This window comes from Heptranchias perlo, chromosome 12, assembly GCF_035084215.1.
Source record: "Heptranchias perlo isolate sHepPer1 chromosome 12, sHepPer1.hap1, whole genome shotgun sequence".
Taxonomy (NCBI): Eukaryota; Metazoa; Chordata; class Chondrichthyes; order Hexanchiformes; family Hexanchidae; genus Heptranchias; species Heptranchias perlo.
Genome location: NC_090336.1, coordinates 24,165,007 through 24,182,437, shown reverse-complemented (window position 1 = coordinate 24,182,437; position 17,431 = coordinate 24,165,007). Strand labels below are relative to the sequence as shown.

The 17,431-nt window shown below is 42.7% G+C and overlaps 1 protein-coding gene across 1 annotated transcript in view; it reads left to right on the top strand.

The window, feature by feature from the left end:
* LOC137327901 (glycogen [starch] synthase, muscle-like) overlaps nt 1-17,431 on the top strand; it is an 87,691-nt gene that overhangs the window by 15,923 nt on the left and 54,337 nt on the right. The window contains exons 3-4 of the mRNA XM_067993810.1: nt 2,013-2,204; nt 15,413-15,598. Of these exons, the coding sequence (XP_067849911.1) occupies nt 2,013-2,204; nt 15,413-15,598 (378 nt within the window). The remainder of the gene's footprint in view (nt 1-2,012; nt 2,205-15,412; nt 15,599-17,431) is intronic.

The following is a 17,431-nucleotide window of genomic DNA, read 5'->3' as shown; positions in this document are numbered from 1 at the left end:
GTGAGGATATGAACCAGATACCTACAAGGTGACGAGGAGCTCTGTTGTAGCTTCCTCAGCTCTACATGCTGCTGCCTATCTGCGGCTCCTTTTACAGCTGAGGACTTCCTTTCTTTTGCCAATGACCTGGGCTCCTCAGTGTGCCCAGTGCCATGTCCCTCACTTCCCACCCATGAGGCTTCGCTGGGGCCCATTACCTTCCATTTATTATCAGCCGTTTATACCAGTTGAACATGTTTGCTCCTGGTGGCGTCTACCTGTGGTTTGTGTGAGCAGCAGGTTCGGGATAAACGGTCACCTGCAGCTGAGCTCCATCAGGTGCAGAGGGGGCATGCACCTTCAAATATAGGAAGGGAAATTGCAATGTTCACAGGGGTTGAAGAGAGAAGCTTCGTGGTGGCGGAACCAATTCAGTATGCTGCCATCACCAATTGGACTCTACCAGATGTCAAATATCTTGCATTCACCTCCACTTTTATCTGAGAATTCTAACTTCCTCTCTAACTACTCTTTCACTGCCGTGATACTGTAAGAATGTTTTAATACTGTGCTTAATATCATTTGCCACACTAATCTCTTGGGACTTTTTGCACCCTTGATATCTCTCTTAATCTGTTTTGGTGAATTCCTATTCACCTTCCAGAGTGTTCCATCTTCCTTGTACCATTTATTTTTCTTATTCCTAGTTTAACTGTCTTGTTCAATCATTTCTGGGGCTGTTGCAAGCAGCTCGCCGATGGAATGCTAATGAAGCCTGACTGCAATAATTGTTTAGGCCATGAACCACTTCCATTGGGGGGGGCAGCAGGCTCATTTCATCTGCCTACTGCCCGATGGAAGCAGTCCCATGAAAATCTACTCCTGGAGGTTTAATTTACATTTATTTTTCTTAGGTACACAACCTTATGTAGATTTTAAAAATCCTAATTTTCCTTGACTCAGATTATCTTTCAACAATAATTCCCAATTAATTTATTTTTATATATCTCATTGGTTTGAAGTGTGCCCTTTATAAACTCATCTTTTGTCTTGGTCCTTTCTGGTGCTGATCGCCACATTATCTTAAAGTTAAACATATTGTGACTACTGGCCCCTAGAGGCACCACTTTATAATTATATAAACAATATCCTGATCATTGCTAAGAACTAGGTCTAGATGTGAATTACCCCTGCGGACGCTGTAATACATTGGATTAAAAGGTATTCATAGACCACATTCATCATTTCGAATTCTATTCCCTCACTTCCATTAGGAATTCCCAGTTTACACTGATTGATTGAAGTCACTCATTATTATATCATTATGTTTCTGTACATACGCTTCTAATCTAATTATATATGTTGTCGCCATCCTTACCGTGCCCAGGGGGTCCAAAACAGACCTTCATCGATAATTCTGTTCAAGCTAGATTGTTGCCTTCTTCAATCATTGTAAACAATTTTACAACACCAAGTTATAGTCCAGCAATTTTATTTTAAATTCACAAGCTTTCGGAGGCTACCTCCTTCCTCAGGTGAACGATGTGGAAATTCCTTCACCTGAGGAAGGAGGTAGCCTCCGAAAGCTTGTGAATTTAAAATAAAATTGCTGGACTATAACTTGGTGTTGTAAAATTGTTTACAATTGTCAACCCCAGTCCATCACCGGCATCTCCACATCATGACTTCTTCAATCATGGTTGAGGTAATCTCTTGCTACAACAGTCGAGTACGCCCTCTGTATTGCATGTTGAATTATGTGGATTTGATCTAAAATATTTATTGTATTATAAATTCGGATGTGCCCCTGCACGTATTTGCTGACCCGGTGAGGCACGTTAGTAATTACTTACTTGGGTAGCCAGAAGTACTGTAGTGAAAGTCATTGAACCTAATCGTTTGATGTAGGTTGAATAAAGTTGCCATCTTGTTTACTTGCAGTTTCCTTTTTTAGTGGTTATGCCTAATTTGAAGACCATCACTGGCCATAAAACCCCAAAAGTTTGTGACACAATGTTTGTTCTATTTTACAGGTCTATTTTGGCAGGTGGTTGATTGATGGAAGCCCTTATGTTGTGCTGTTAGACATTGGTGCCTCTGGTTGGTGTCTGGATCAGTGGAAGACAGAGCTGTGGGATTCTTGCAATATTGGAATTCCCTGGTTTGACAAGGAAGCTAATGATGCAGTGCTGTTTGGGTTTCTCACTGTGTGGTTCCTGGGAGAAGTAAGTATTCAGATATCCTTTCATTTCAACTTGAGAACATAATAGCCTGGAACTTCCTGGAAACTTGTGCCATAATAATGGCGCATCAATGGTGATCACCTTACCTCCTAAACAAGTCTCACTGAGTTATAGCATTTGTTCTCAGCTCTTGGTAGTGCCATGTGGTGGGTCTGTGAGGTAAGCCATTTGCTACGTTACAAACGAGATCTCTGATTCGTCAATGATCTCGCTGTGCCATAGTCAAATTGATTTTCCAGGAAATTTTGGCATAAGTACAGCTTGAGAAGATCGGAGAATGCAACTTCCTGATTTACAGCGTGTTATATATTGTGCTGTTCCAGGAAAATATTTTTAGCAGCAGGAAAAGACTATTAAGAACAACAAGTCCATCCCTTTTTGACAGAATAATCACATCTATCTCCCTTCTCAACATACCTTTTAATTTCTTCTCTCTCCATTTGTTTCTTGAGCCTATTTATGCTGTTTGCTTAAATGGTGTTTTCCTGGCAGTTTATTTTGCAACTTAATTTTTCTTTGGGTGAAAAAATTCCACATGATTTCCTTTATCACTGTTGACTTCCTTTATCACTCCTAACTTCCTTATTTTTATTTCAGATCCCTCCATATTTGAACTGTTACTGACTCTAGAGATGAACAGGTTATTTAAGTCAGGAGTCTGTAAATCCAATTACTTTATACCTTACTCCTGGCCACATCATCTGTTTAAGGGAGCAACCAGAGAGAGTAGCAGATCAATCCAGACAGCTTCAACTTATGGGTATTGAGTAGCACACATCAATATAGCATGCACTTAACTGTCTGATGTACAGAATATTTAGCGGTGATGTGATTGGTAGTACACAATACAACTGGAGCCATTTTTACAGGGATGATTGATGACACGGGAGAGTTAGGTCAGAAACTTTGCAAAGTAAAAATACTTGCCGTTTCACTCCTGACTGTATCTTCCTTCTTCATGTATTGCTAAAATTTCTACCAAATTACACAAAGAAAAGTCTGATATATCTAGAAACAATAACAACTTGCATTTCTGAAGCACTTTTCATGTGCGGAGAAATATAGAAGTATTGCATCTAACTTGCGTTTTGTCCATCACACTTCAGGCATCACACTTGTACCTTTCTTGGTCACATTTTTACTGTAAGAACACAATAAATCTTGTAAGTCGTATCTGTCAGCGGGCACCAGATGAACCCATAACCCCTTCACCTTAAATTCTCACCAAAGAGCTGGGAATTTCACTGACCACATCTATGGAAATACGAGATGCCTGTCTTTGGTCCACTTGAACTATCTTATGTCAATCGGTTCAAATTATATTAACTGTCACACTACTAATCCCCATTACGAAACATGTAAGACACTGAGTGAATCAGCTTGCCTCTTCTTGCCAAAATCTTCAAAAAGGAAGTCAGACCACGAAATCATGAAATAACATTTCTTTAACACTTATGATAATGCAATTAGCAGCATGTTAATACTGTATCAAACAATAAGAGTACTCAAGATACTTGTAGCAAAACCAATAAGTTCTATTCCTTTATCAAGTCAGATTAGAGAATTTAATAAACCTTTCTTGGCTACTCTGCTTTAGTGAGTAGACTGCACTGTCATGGAACTGTGATTTTGAAAAATAGTCTTAAATTCAGTCTGCAATTTATTGTGGAACCGAGCGATTAGATAATTTTACCTCAATTAACTCACTGACTCGTTGACACATTTCTAATGTAGAGAATTACCTTGGAAATTCAAACGCAATTCTTGCTTAAGTAGTTAATTCAGGGAGCACATCTGAAGTGTTCTGAATTGAATTTTGGACCATTGTCATATGCTGGGAGATTGTTATTGAAGGTCTATTCTAACTGTATACATCAGTTCCCCTGAAGTCATAAATGAAAAGCTTAAAAGGTAAAAGGTAACACCCCCCCCCTTCCAGAGTGCGGAATCACTAAAGTTATTACTTACCACAGTTTCACTTAACGACTGAGAATTTCCCTTTACAGCCTAACACTTGGACTATTCTTTGTCAGTGGATCTCATCATCAGGGTATCAATTTTCCTTTCAAACAATCGAAGATATGTTAGGTACATCCTTTAAATATTCACAGTGACTTGTAATTCTTTTGATTCCTTTCAAAAGATTGTACTTTCAGTTAAATCTTCTGTTTATGAAGAAAATTATTTCATCTTTTATTTCTTGAAATATTTTACCTTGGTAAGTCTGTCGATTGGATCCAAGGTTTTCTTGACCATAGTACATCATTCTCGATTTTGTACCAGAAAAGGATACAGTTGAATACTGCGATCCAGCTGTACACCCAAGCTCGGGTGTAATAGGTACCCAAGAGTCGTAGGTGGGCCTGATCAGCAATGTTAATTTGTTGGAGACATAAATGGATTAGTTGGATCTTTTAGCTTAGCTTTCTGGTTGAGCTGGGCCCTTTGGGCCTAGTCGGAACTCAATGTAAGAGTCATAACAGGATGACATAATCTGCAAAGATGACTCCTCTCTATTCATATTCTAATTTTGTTGTAATGTCTCTTTTTTTTTTCTGTTTTCTCTGCATTAACTTTGCCACTTCCTCTAATAATTTCAAAGCATCCCAAAGTGAGTTGATTTTTGGTTCTGAAACTGTTTCTGTCCCTGTCGGGAACTATAAATTGGCACCGTTGTGGACCATCATTTCTGTTTCTCAGGGACCTACGGACATGCTTAGGGAATTCCTACTCCAGTAGATCTGATGACTCCTATAGTTCTGACTAGTAAAACTTCTATCATGAGTATTACTGTCCTGCTCTTGCAACCAGGAATCTCTGTTTTACTTAGCATTGCTAACTGTTTGTTTCAGTATAACACACTCCTCTATCCATAAAGGAGCCTGTGTGGTGGAAACAGAATACACGTTCATTGGTAGTTTTCTGTGATCTGATCTGGAAACAGTCTTATAACGGTTGTTGGCCATCTAGAATCTTGGGCTTTTTCCATGATTGCATAACTGGATGTACTCTTCTCTATATGGAAGAGGATCTTTTCCTGTGTCCTGGGTAACAGGTTATGAAGAAACACTTGGGGAGACTGTACATTATCCTCAGGTTGGACTATCGCCCTTCCAGCGAAATGCAGGTGCCACAGTGTCTCATAAAAGGTTCTTGGATTTTTCCCTTTTTAGGTAGCTGGTCAAGTAAGCAGTCAGAATTGCATAAGTTCTTTGAAGGCTATTCTCACTGGGCGGTTTCCTGCTGGGTTTGCCATTGACAGCTGCTGTCCATTGCTGCTGGGAATTGCAAAAGTTGGCCTGATTGACACCACAGGTTAGGATGAGACTGTCCCTGGTAAGAGTTGGAGACCACTGATTAAGTTCATTGGTCCTGGCTGGTTAGCATAACTCACGGGTGCCACAGGGGGTACCCCGACTGATGGTGGGGGTGCAAAAGCCACTGGGCTCAATTGAAGTGACGCCCATCCCCTTAGTGATTGTAATTCTCCCATCAAATTTGCCAACATAGCTTGTGCTACATAACCACCGGGGGGGTCATGTTAGATTGTCTCCCTTGTGATAGAGGTGTGACGACCATGGAAGAGCGACTCCTTAATTCCTGATGCACATCGGCAATTTGCTTAGCAAAGTATATCCTGTCATCCTCAGATTTTTGAACAGTCGGTTGCATTGTCTGAGCCATTTGTTGAACCTTGGCCTGGTCCCTTTAGGCTTCTTGGACCACTTGTTGTGCACTGTGTTGTGCCACTGTCTCTGCCATTTGATGGATCTCTTGATTGTGCTTTGCTTCTAATTGCTTAATCTCTACTTCCCTTTTAGCTAGCTGTTATACGGTCACCTGCAGGTCTGCTTCCTTATTCTGGAGTTCAGCATCTTTGTGAGCTAACTGCTGTTTGAATTCTAGATCTTTCTGGACTAGCTCATGTTTAATTCTAGTTCCCTTTGCACTATTTCACTTTCTTTCTTTGTAAGTTTTATACTTAACTTTTTTGAGTGTGGAAATACATTAATGCAATAAGAGGTGATAAGCTAATTTTGATTGTTTGGTCTATCCACTTTCAGATTTCTTGCAAGTTTCATTATTTTCTTTAATAACGGTATGCAATTGCTTAAAATTTCAGGAGATAACAGGGGGAATTCTCCTCCATGATCCCATTCAAAATCGGGCAGGATCGCGGTGGAGAATACTGGAAAATTCAGGTGATGAGCCTATTGCCACCTCACCGACCAACCAAGATTTCCCTCCCTCCAACATGACCACTGCTCGTTACTTCCCCACTTGCCATAAATGACAGCGGGGACTTGGAGTCCTGATGGATTTCCCTTCTCTCTCCCATACTTTGGCGCCACTTCCCAGCCCCGCCACGTGGAAGGTGGAAGTAGGCCGGGAAGCCATGGTAAATACCTAGATGGAGAATGAAGGCATTTTATCGGCCTCCTCTCCTTCCAGAAGATCCGCAGAGGCTTACTTGCTGAAGGCCTGGGTCTCGGCAGAGGCCTTTAGTTGGAGTTCTCCTTTTGATCTTCGACACGCCTCTGCCCCTTTAAGTCCCTCATTGGAACTTCAGCCCCCCTGCAGCACCACCGTAGGTTCCTGGCTGGCATTGGCGGGTTCCCTCTTGACAGGAGCCCCAACCCAGGAAATGGGGTTGGGGCTGGGCTGGGCATGGACGGAAGTACCAAACTGCAGAAACTCTGCTTCGGAGAGGAAACTCTAGACCAACGTCTCCAGCTGCAACAATTCATTAGTCGGGATGATTATGTCAAATTACTGTAAGTTTAAGCAGTGGCTGAGAACTATTTTTAAGATTTAACTCAATTGCTTTTGGTCAATTCAGCACACTGTCTCTTTAAATTTACATATGAACAGCAACTGCAGTTCGATATTTTCTCTCCGAGCCGCTTGTTCATTGGCCAGCTCCACCCCTTTCTCACAGATAATTCTGCAGGTTTCTAACCTGATTAACCCCTCACTCTTGTATTCAGCATCTGACTGAGCTAACATATCAGCATATCAACAACCATATAAAATAAATTCAAATCATAATTGAACAAGTCAGGAATATACCAATCAAAAGCAGAAAAATAAATGGCCAATCATGAAGTTCAAAAATTACCAATGGGTAAACAACTACCAATTAAAAAAAACATCAAGAGGGAACCAACCAATGATATGCTAAATATTTCTTCAAAATATTTTCTGCCACCATCTTGCTTTCTCAGTAACCACAGTACATAGTATCACAAACAAGAGTCCAGAAATTTCTCTGGAGGGCTTCTGAGGGTGGATCTGGGCTGGTGCAGAGCGTCCGCCCGCCCCATTGATTCCCCCTTAGTTTGTCCCAAATTCTGCGCTCACGAACATTGTCATAGTCTTCAATCAAGGCAGCATTTAAGTGAATATGGTAAGGAGCCCGTGCAAAGCAACAACAGTTTGCATTTATATAGTGCCTTTAACGTGGTAAAATGTCCCAAGGTGCTTCACAGGAGTGTTTTCGAACAAAATTTGACACCGGGCCACGTAAGGAAATATTAGGACAGGTAACCAAAAGCTTGGTCAAAGAGGTAGGTTTTAAGGAAAGTCTTAAAGGAGGAGAAAAAGGCAGAGAGGTTCAGGGAGGGAATTCCAGAACTTAGGGCCTTGGCAGCTGAAGGCACGGCCGACAGTGGTGGACTAATTATAATCAGGAATGCGCAAGAGGTAAGAATTGGAGGAGCACAGAGAGCTCGGAGGGCTGTAGGGCTGGAGGAGGTTACAGATATAGGGAGGGATTTGAAAACAAGGATGAGAATTTTAAAATTGAGGCAATCCTAGACCGGGAGCCAATGTAGGTCAGCGAGCACAGGGGTGATGGGTGAACTGGACTTGTTGTGAGTTAGGATACGGGCAACAGAGTTTTGGATGAATTCAAGTTTATGGAGAATGGAAGATGGGAGGCCGGCCGACCAAGAGAGCATTTGAATAGTCAAGTCTAGAGGTAACAAAGGCATGGATGAGCTGAGGCGGGGCGGAGACAGGCAATGTTATGGAGGTGGAAGTAGGAGGTCTTGGAGATGGAGTGGATATGTGGTTTGAAGCTCATCTCGGGGTCAAATAGGATGGCGAAGTTGTGAACGGTCTGGTTCAGCCTCAGACAGTGGTCAGGGAGAGGGATGGAGTCGGTGGCTAGGGAATGGAGTTTGTGGCGGGGATTGAAGACAGTGGCTTCGGTCTTCCCAGTATTTAGTTGGAGGAAATATTTGCTCATCTAGTACTGTATGTCAGACAAGCAGTGTGACAAATCAAAGACAGTGGAGCTGTCGAGGGAGATGGTGGTGTGGTAGAGCTGGGTGTCGTCAGTGTACATGTGGAACTTGACGTGTTTTCAGATGATGTCGAGGGGAAGTATGTAGATGAGAAATAGGAGGGGGCCAAAGATAGATCCTTGGGGGACTCCAGAGGTAATGGTGCGGGAGCGGGTAGAGAAACTGTTGCAGGTGATTCTGTGGCTCCGGCTGGATAGATAAGAATGGAACCAGGCGAGTGCAGTCCCACTGGATAATGGAGAAGAGGCGATGGAGGAGGATGGTGTGGTCAACCGTGTCAAAGGCTGCAGACAGGCCGAGAAGGATGATGGGGATAGTCTGCCACGGTTACAGTCACATAAGATGTAATTTGTGACATTGATAAGGGCCGTTTCAGTACTGTGGCAGGTCGGAAACCTGATTGGAGGGATTCGAAGATGGAGTTGCGGGAAAGATGGGCATGGATTTGGGAGGCGTCAACACGTTCAAGGGCTTTGGAGAGGAAAAGGAGGTTGGAGATGGGGCGGTAGTTTGCAAGGACAGTGGGGTCAAGGGTGAGTTTTTTGGGGTGGGGGGTGATGACGGCAGATTTGAAGGGGAGGGAGACAGTACCTGAGAAGAGGGAACCGTTAACAATATCAGCTAACACGGGGGTCAGGAAGGGAAGTTGGGTGGTTAGCAGTTTGGTGGGAATAGGGTCGAGGGATCAGGAGGTGGGTTCATGGTCAAGATGAGCTTGGAGAGGGCATGAGGGGAGATAGGAGAGAAACTAGAGAAAGATGTGAGTTCAGGGCTAGGGGATATTTGGCTTGGCGGCCTAGGGGAAGGGAGAGAAGCGGCAGATGCAGCTGAACGGATGGTCTCAATCTTAACGACAAAGTAGTTCATGGACTCTTTGCACTTGTGGTTGGAGGTGAGGATGGAGGGGGCAGAGGAGAGGAAATGGAAAACTCTCCGGTCATACCTGACACAAAAATAATTGTGGTTGTCAGAGGCCCATCACCACAGCCCCAGGATATCACTGGAATAGTTCCTGAAAGAAGTGTCCTTGGCCAAACCATGTTCAGCTACTTTGTCAATAACCTTCTTTCTATCATAGGGTCAGAAATGGGACTGTTTGATTCCACAGTGTTTAGTTCCATTCATAACCCCTCTAATAATGAAACAGCCCATGCCAGCCTACATCCAGGCTTGGGCTGACAAGTGGCCTGTGGCAGATAACATTCACGCTACATAAGTGCCAGTTAATGACCATCTCGAACAAGAGAAAGACCAGCCATCTCACTCTTCATTAGCACCGCTGTCGCCAAGTCCTCCACCATCAATATCTTGGGGGTTGCCATTAACCAGAAGGTTAACTGGACTAGCCATATCAACACTGTGGCTCCAAGAACAGAGCAGAGGCTGGGTATGCTGAAACGAATAACTCACCTCCTGGCCCTTCAATGCCTTACCACCATCTACAAGGCTCACGTCAGGCGTGTGACTCATACTAACCAGTCGCCTGGGTAGGTGCAGCCACAACTACACTCAATAAATTCAACCACATCCAATTACAGAGCAGTTCATTTGACCAGTGCCACTGCCACTGGACTCAATATCCGCCCTCTCCATCACCGGCATACAATGGCTGCAGTCTATATGACCTACAGCATGCGTTGCGGCAATTCAGTAAGGTTTCTTCAAAAGCACCTCCCTTAACCTGTGGTGACCTATAACACTGAGAAGGACAAGAGCAGCAATCTTGTGGGAACACCATCGCCTAAACATTTCTCTCCAAATCACAAACCATCCTTATTTGGCCGTGCATCTCTATTGGGTCAATATCCTGGAATTCCCTACCTAATACCATTTGTGGGAGCACTATCACCACAAGGACTGCAGCGGTTCAAGAGGAACGCCCAATACCACCACCTCAGAGCATCAATAAATGTGGCCTTGCCATTGTCATCAACATATTAAAAAAAGCAATTATAAACTGGGAAATTCCATGTGATTCAGAATCAGAATTGGTAAATGTAATGAATATAACTTTAAAATAGCAAAATTCAGTGAAATAAGGGAACAACTAAAGCAAATAGATTAGCGAGGTTGTTCAATAATACTTCAGTAGAGGACAAGTAGATCATCTTTGGAAGTATCATAGTAGGTACAGCATAGGAAGAGGCCATTTGGCCCATCGTGCCTGTGCCAGCTCTTTGGGACTAATTCGATATCTCTTTCATTCTCCTGCTCTTTCCCCATAGCCCTGTAATTTTTTTCCCTTCAAGTATTTATCCGATTCCCTTTTGAAAGTTACTATTGAATCTGTTTCCACCATCTTTTCAGGCAGTGCATTTCAGATCATTACAACTCACTGCGTTTAAAAAAAATGTTTCCTCATCTCGCCTCTCGCTCTTTTGCTGCTCATCTTAAATCTGTGTCTTCTGCCACTGGAACAGTTTCTCCTTATTTACTCTTTCAAAACTGTTTGTGATTTTGAACATCTCTATCAAATCTCACATTACCTTCTCTATTCTAAGAACAACCACCCCAGCTTCTCCAGTCTCTCCACATATCTGAAGCCCCTCATCCCTGGTACCACTCCAGTAAATCTCTTCTGCACCCTCTCTAAGGCTTTGACATCCTTCCTAAAGTGTGGTGCCCAGAATTGAACACACTGCTCCAGCTGAGGTCTAACCAGTGTTTTGTAAAGGTTTAACATAACTTCCTTGCTTTTGTACTCTATGCCTCTATTAATAAAGCCCAGGATGCCATGTGCTTTTTTAAAAACCCTTATCAACTTGTCCTGCCACCTTCAAAAATTTGTGCACGTGCACCTCCAGGTCTCTCTATTCCTGCACCCCTTTTAAAATTGTACCATTTAGTTTATATTGCCTCTCCTCGTTCTTCCTACCAAAATGTATCACTTCACACTTCTCAGCGTTAATTTTCATCTGTCATGTGTCTGCCCATTTCACCAGTCTGTCTATGTCCTCCTGATGTCTGTCTTCCACATTGTTTACTACATTTGAGTTTCATGTCATCTGCAAACTTTGAAATTATACCCAAATCCAGGTTATATATATACATATATATATATATAACATCAATATCAAAAAGAGCAGTGGTCCTACTGGGGAACACCACTGAATACTTCCCTCCTGTCTGAAAAACAAGCGTTCATCAATACTTTCTGCTTTCTGCCCCTTAGCCAATTTTGTATCCACACTTCTACTGTCCCTTTGATCCTATGGGCTTTAAATTTGCTAACAAGGCTATTATGTGGTACTTCATCAAATGCCTTTTGAAAGTCCATATACACATCAGCCACACTACCCTCATCAACCCTCTCCGTTACTTCATCAAAAAATTCAATCAAGTTAGTCAAATATGCTTTTCCTGACTTTTATTTATCAGCCCCTACTTTTCCAAATGCCAATTAATTTTGTCCCAGATTATTCTCTCTCAAAAGTTTTCCCACCGCTGACATTAGGCTGACTGACCTGTAATTGCCAGGTTTATCCCTCTCCCCTTTTTTGAACAGGGGTATGACATTTACAATCCTCCAGTCCTCCGGCATCGTCCCCATGCTGAGCTGCAGGATGAAGATATATTGAAAATTAACAAACTCAGATTAAACAAAGATGAGCGTAAATTGATTAGCAAAAAAATTTAAAGGGATGTAAAGAGGAAAAACAATGGGGCAGAAATTGCTTGGAAAAGAACGGTGAGCTCATGAAAGTTTTTCCTCCATCAGGAATATTTAATAGTTCTGTAAATTATGCCCAAGAGTATGCTTCTGTTTTTACTCTTAGCAGTCGTTTTATTCCCTTCATTTGTTCAATTTCAGTTTCATTCCCTTCAATTGTTTCCACAATTGTTGTTATTTGTTATGGAGCTGCCTGTCATAGAATCATACAGCAGAGAAGGAGTCCATTCGGCCCATCGTGCATGTGCCGGCTCTTTGAAAGAGCCACCCAGTTGGTCCCGCTCCCATACTCTTTTCCTATAGCCCTCCAAATTTTTACTTTTCAACTATTTATCCAATTCACTTTTGAAAGTTACTATTGAATCTGCTTCCACCACCCTTTCAGGCAGTGCATTCCAGATCATAACAACTCGCTGCGTTTAAAAAAAAATTCTCCTCATCTTCCCCTTGGTTCTTTTGCCAATTATCTTAGATCTGTATCCTCTGGTTACCAACCCTCCTGCCACTGGAAACAGTTTCTCCCCATCTATTCTATTAAAACCCCTCATAATTTTAAACACCTCTATTAAATCTCCCCTTAACCTTCTCTGCTCTAATGTGAACAATTCCAGCTTCTCCAGTCTCTCCACATAACTCAAGTCCGTCATCTCTGATACCATTCTAGTAAAATGGTAAGTTAAATAAGATGTAAACAAAAATGTTTCCACAATCTTAAGGCATCTAATATTCAACTAAACAGAGTTAAGTACAAAGAACAGCTAAAGAAAACAATGGCTATTCGATCAGCTAAAAGGATAATGGAAAAGAGGATTGTAGACAATTGTGGAAGTAATGGGAAAAGCTCTTTCAGTTCTGTGAAGAGTCAGAGGACTGTCCAAGACTGTAATTGGTCATTGAAGTAGGCTCAAGGACAGGCTACGAAGGACTCACTGGGTACGGCAGAAATATTAAATGAGTACTTTACATCGGCCTTCACTCTTGACTGTTACAATTTAATGATGTTAATAAAACTAGTAATATTAACATCGATGAGCATATTGTTTTAAATAGAATTAAGAACCTAAAAATAGATAAAGCAGCCGGGCTGGATGACACCCACCCGAGGGTCCTCAGAGAGATGGGACACTCTGTGTGAGCCCCTTGTCCGTATTTTTAATAGCTCGCTGCACTCTTGAGACGGTTCCTGTAGACTGGAAGGAGGCTAATGTATTCTCCATCATTAAAAAAGGAGACAAGACGGACCCAGGTAACTATAGGTCCATTAGTTTGACATCAGTAATAGGAAAGATTCTTGAAGGAATCATTAGGGATGTAATATAAGATTACTTGGCTAGAGAGCGACATAAGGGGGACACCCAACATGGCTTCTAAAAAAAGGTCATATCTAACAAATTTGATTATATTTTTTGAGGAAGTCACCAAGATGGTGGATGAGGGAAGCTCAGTAGACATTGTCTATTTAGACTTCTCAAATACTTTCGACAAGGTACCACACACGAGGCATTGTTACAAGGTCGAAGCCTCCGGTATTAGTGGTATTATATTGAGCTGGATTGAGAACTGGCTGGAAGGATGTAGGCAGAAAGTAGTGATAGATGGATTTCAATCTGTTTGGAGACCGGTCACCAGTGGTGTCCCGCAGATGATGCCAAGATCTGAGCGAGTGTCAGGACTGTAGTCGATGCTGGACTGCTTCAGGTGGATCTTGATGTGTTGGGGGACTGGGCTCGTGACTGGCAAATGATGTTTAATTTTGAGAAGCAGTGTTATGCATGTGGGCAGGATAAATGCTAAACATACATTCACCCTTCAGGGAAAGCATTAAAGCAGGTGGAGAAAGAAAGCCCTGAGCTTTCTCGTGCATAGGTCTCCAAAGGTTCATGAGCAATGCCATGAAGTGATAGCTAGAGCAAATAAGGTGTTGGGGTTCATTTATAGGACAATTGACTATAAGACAAAGCATATTATTTTGTCCTTGTACAAGACCTTGGTCAGGCCTCAGTTGTAATACTGGAGACCAGTTTTGGTCGTCTCACACGTGGGTGGTATTGAGGCTTTGGAAAGGGTGCAGAGGAGGGCCACCAGACTAATTCCCAGCTTAAAGCACCTTAGTTATCAAGATAGGATAGAAGAGCTGGGACTCTACACTTTAAAGAAGTGTAGACTTAGGGATGATCTGATTGAGGTTTACAAGATGATGAAAGGAATAGATTGTGTTCCAGCTGACAGTTTGTTCCAATTAAATACGTTGAGGAGGACCAGGGGACACAATTTTAAGTTGTACAAGATCCGATCTAGGTTAGATGTTAGGAGGTGGTTCTTTTCCCAGAAAATAGTGGACCTCTGGAACAGGCTGCCGGCTCGTGCGTTGGACGCCAATTTGCTGAATTACTTCAGGCGAGAGATGGGCATGTTTTTGGCTGGGGCAGCGATCACCTTTTACAAAAGGTAGGTAATATAATGCATAGAATTATCAAGGCCGGAGTGATCTCCTGGACTAGTTTTGATTGCCAAAAGGGTCGGAGAGGAATTTTCCTAGATTTCCCCCCTCCCCCACAATTAGCCTGTGTTTTTAATCTGTTTTTTTGCCTTTCCCAGGAGATCACATGGTGTGGGTTGTGGAGTGTGTATATATTGTGATACATGAGGTATCACGATTGTGTGGGACAGGCTGGATGGACCAGAGAGTCTTTTCCTGTCCGTCATTGTTCGTATGTTCGTAAATCTCCTCTGCACCCTCTCTAAGGCCTTGACATCCTTCCTAAAGTCTGGTGCCCAGAATTGGACACAATACTCCAGCTGAGGTCTAACCAGTGATTTATAAAGGTTTAGCATAACTTCCGTGCTTTTGTACTCCATGCCCCTCTATTTGCTTTTTAACAGCCTTCTCAACTTGCCCTGCTACCTTTAAAGACTTGTGTATGTATCCCCAGGTCTCTCTGTTCCTGCACTCCCTTTAAATTGTACCATTTAGTTTATATTGCCTCGCCTCATTCTTCCTTCCAAAATGTATCACTTCACAGTTCTCTGAATTAAATTTCATCTGCCATGTGTCTGCCTATTTCGCCAGTCTGTCTATGTCCTTCCGAAGTCTGCTACTATCCTCCTCACTGTTCAGAGTGATCATTCTGAGGATTTGAATTTTTCTAGCGTGTCTTGCTTCGATAAAATAATTGTTCGTCTTTATGGTTAAAACAAACTTTCTCTTCTAGTTTGCCGCCCAGTGTGAGAGTGAGTTCTTTGTCCTCGCCCACTTCCACGAATGGCTGTCGGGGGTTGGCCTTGTTATGAGTCGCATTAGGAAACTTCCGGTGGCAACAATCTTTACAACCCACGCAACGTTGTTAGGACGCTACCTCTGTGCTGGGAATGTTGATTTTTATAATAGCCTGAAAAAAGTAAGTGAGTCTTTTCTGTGGTTACTATGCTGCCTATGCTGTTAAGAGTGTCAAAGGTTCACCAGACTGATTCCTGGGATGGCAGGACTGTCATATGAGGAGAAATTGGGTCGACTCAGCCTGTATTCACTCGAGTTTAGAAGAATGAGAGGGGATCTCATTGAAACGTATAAAATTCTGACAGGGCTAGACAGACTGGATGCAGGGAGGATGTTTCCCCTGGCTAGGGGGGTCCAGAATGAGGGGTCACAGTCTCAGGATACGGGGTAGGACATTTAGGACTGAGATGAGGAGAAATATCTTGACTCAGAGGGTGGTGAATCTGTGGAATTCTCTACCACGGAAGGCGGTGGAGGCCAAGTCACTGAATATATTTAAGAAGGAGCAAGATAGATTTCTATACACAAAAGGCATCAAGGGGTATGGGGAGAAAGTGGGAATATGGTATTGAGATAGAGGATCAGTCATGATCATATTGAATGGCGGAGCAGGCTCGAAGGGCTGAATGGCCTACTCCTGCTCCTATTTTCTTTATTTCTATGTATAGGTAATGACACAAGAGAAAGGTCAGGACTACTTTTACTGACTCAGAAGTGAATGTTCTAAGCAACTTATTTTCCACCTCTGGAACTTTGCTCTAAATCCGTTCCAGGCCAATTAATACGACATAAATAATTATAGGATGAGAAAAAGGTAATCTTATCTAACATTATCCATAATGATAATGAGGGAAAAAAGAATGGAAATGCTGGAAATCTCACACAAAAACATGTATTAAAGGAAAGGTCCATCAGAAATGTTGTTCATTTGGAATGTGCAGAATTTTTTAAGAATGCCTCAGCATCAAATTTAACAAGGCTGTTTTCCTCACCGCACCATGGAGCCCTTGATGATTGCATCACGGAGAAACAGGAGGACCTCTTCTGGTCAGCTCGGGCAATCACAAACCTGCTGGGCAGCCAAAAAGTCTGGCAGAGTGTCACAGAGCACGTAAACTCTGGTTCCACTACTCCGAGGAGCTACAAGAAAGCAGTGTATATATTTAGAAGTTAAGCACGAACTGTTTCATTGATATTTCTAAAAAAAAAAAAAATTTTTTTTAACTCGTAGAAAAATGAATGAATTTCCATGTGGCAAAACACTGGGCTAGAAATTGGCCTTGGGCGGTATTGTATCGGTCACCCGTTAGACGCCCTGCCCGTTATACCGTTAGACGCCCCCGCCCCCCCCCCCCCCCTTTACTGAATATTGGGCAGGGCGTATAATAGGCATCCTTTAAAAGCAGTCTTTAAAAGGCCCAGACATTTTAAAGGTAAGTGCAGTCGGCCTTTTTTTGTCTCTTCCTCTCCCCGCCACCCCCTGCCATAGCTGGCGCTTAGGCTTTCATGTGCCTTTACGCCAGTTGCTGTTATTTATTTATTTTCCCTCGAGCTCCCTCTGTTGGTACCAGGAAGCCTTCAAGCTCACGTCTCCGGAAGAAAGGTGATCAGTGGAATGATGCAGGTCAGGTCAGGCTGCCTGAGAGGTGCTCTGTACCCTCTCTCACCCACACCCCAGCATCTGGTGGAAAACCTCACATTGGCAGACATGGTTGGTGGAGGCTGCTCCTCCCAATGATGGCTGCACTGACCGAACTTGGTGGCATCGCAATGAGACGTGATTGAATGACTGACTGTTTAACGCTTATGTTGGAAGCTTCTTCAGAAACCTTCCAATCTCAGGATACTATGCTTGATATGGTACCGCATGAAAGAAGACATGCCAGGGTGATCAGGACGCAGTTTTGCCTATTTAATTGCCCCTAATGTCACGATGCCACCGACCATTTCTGCG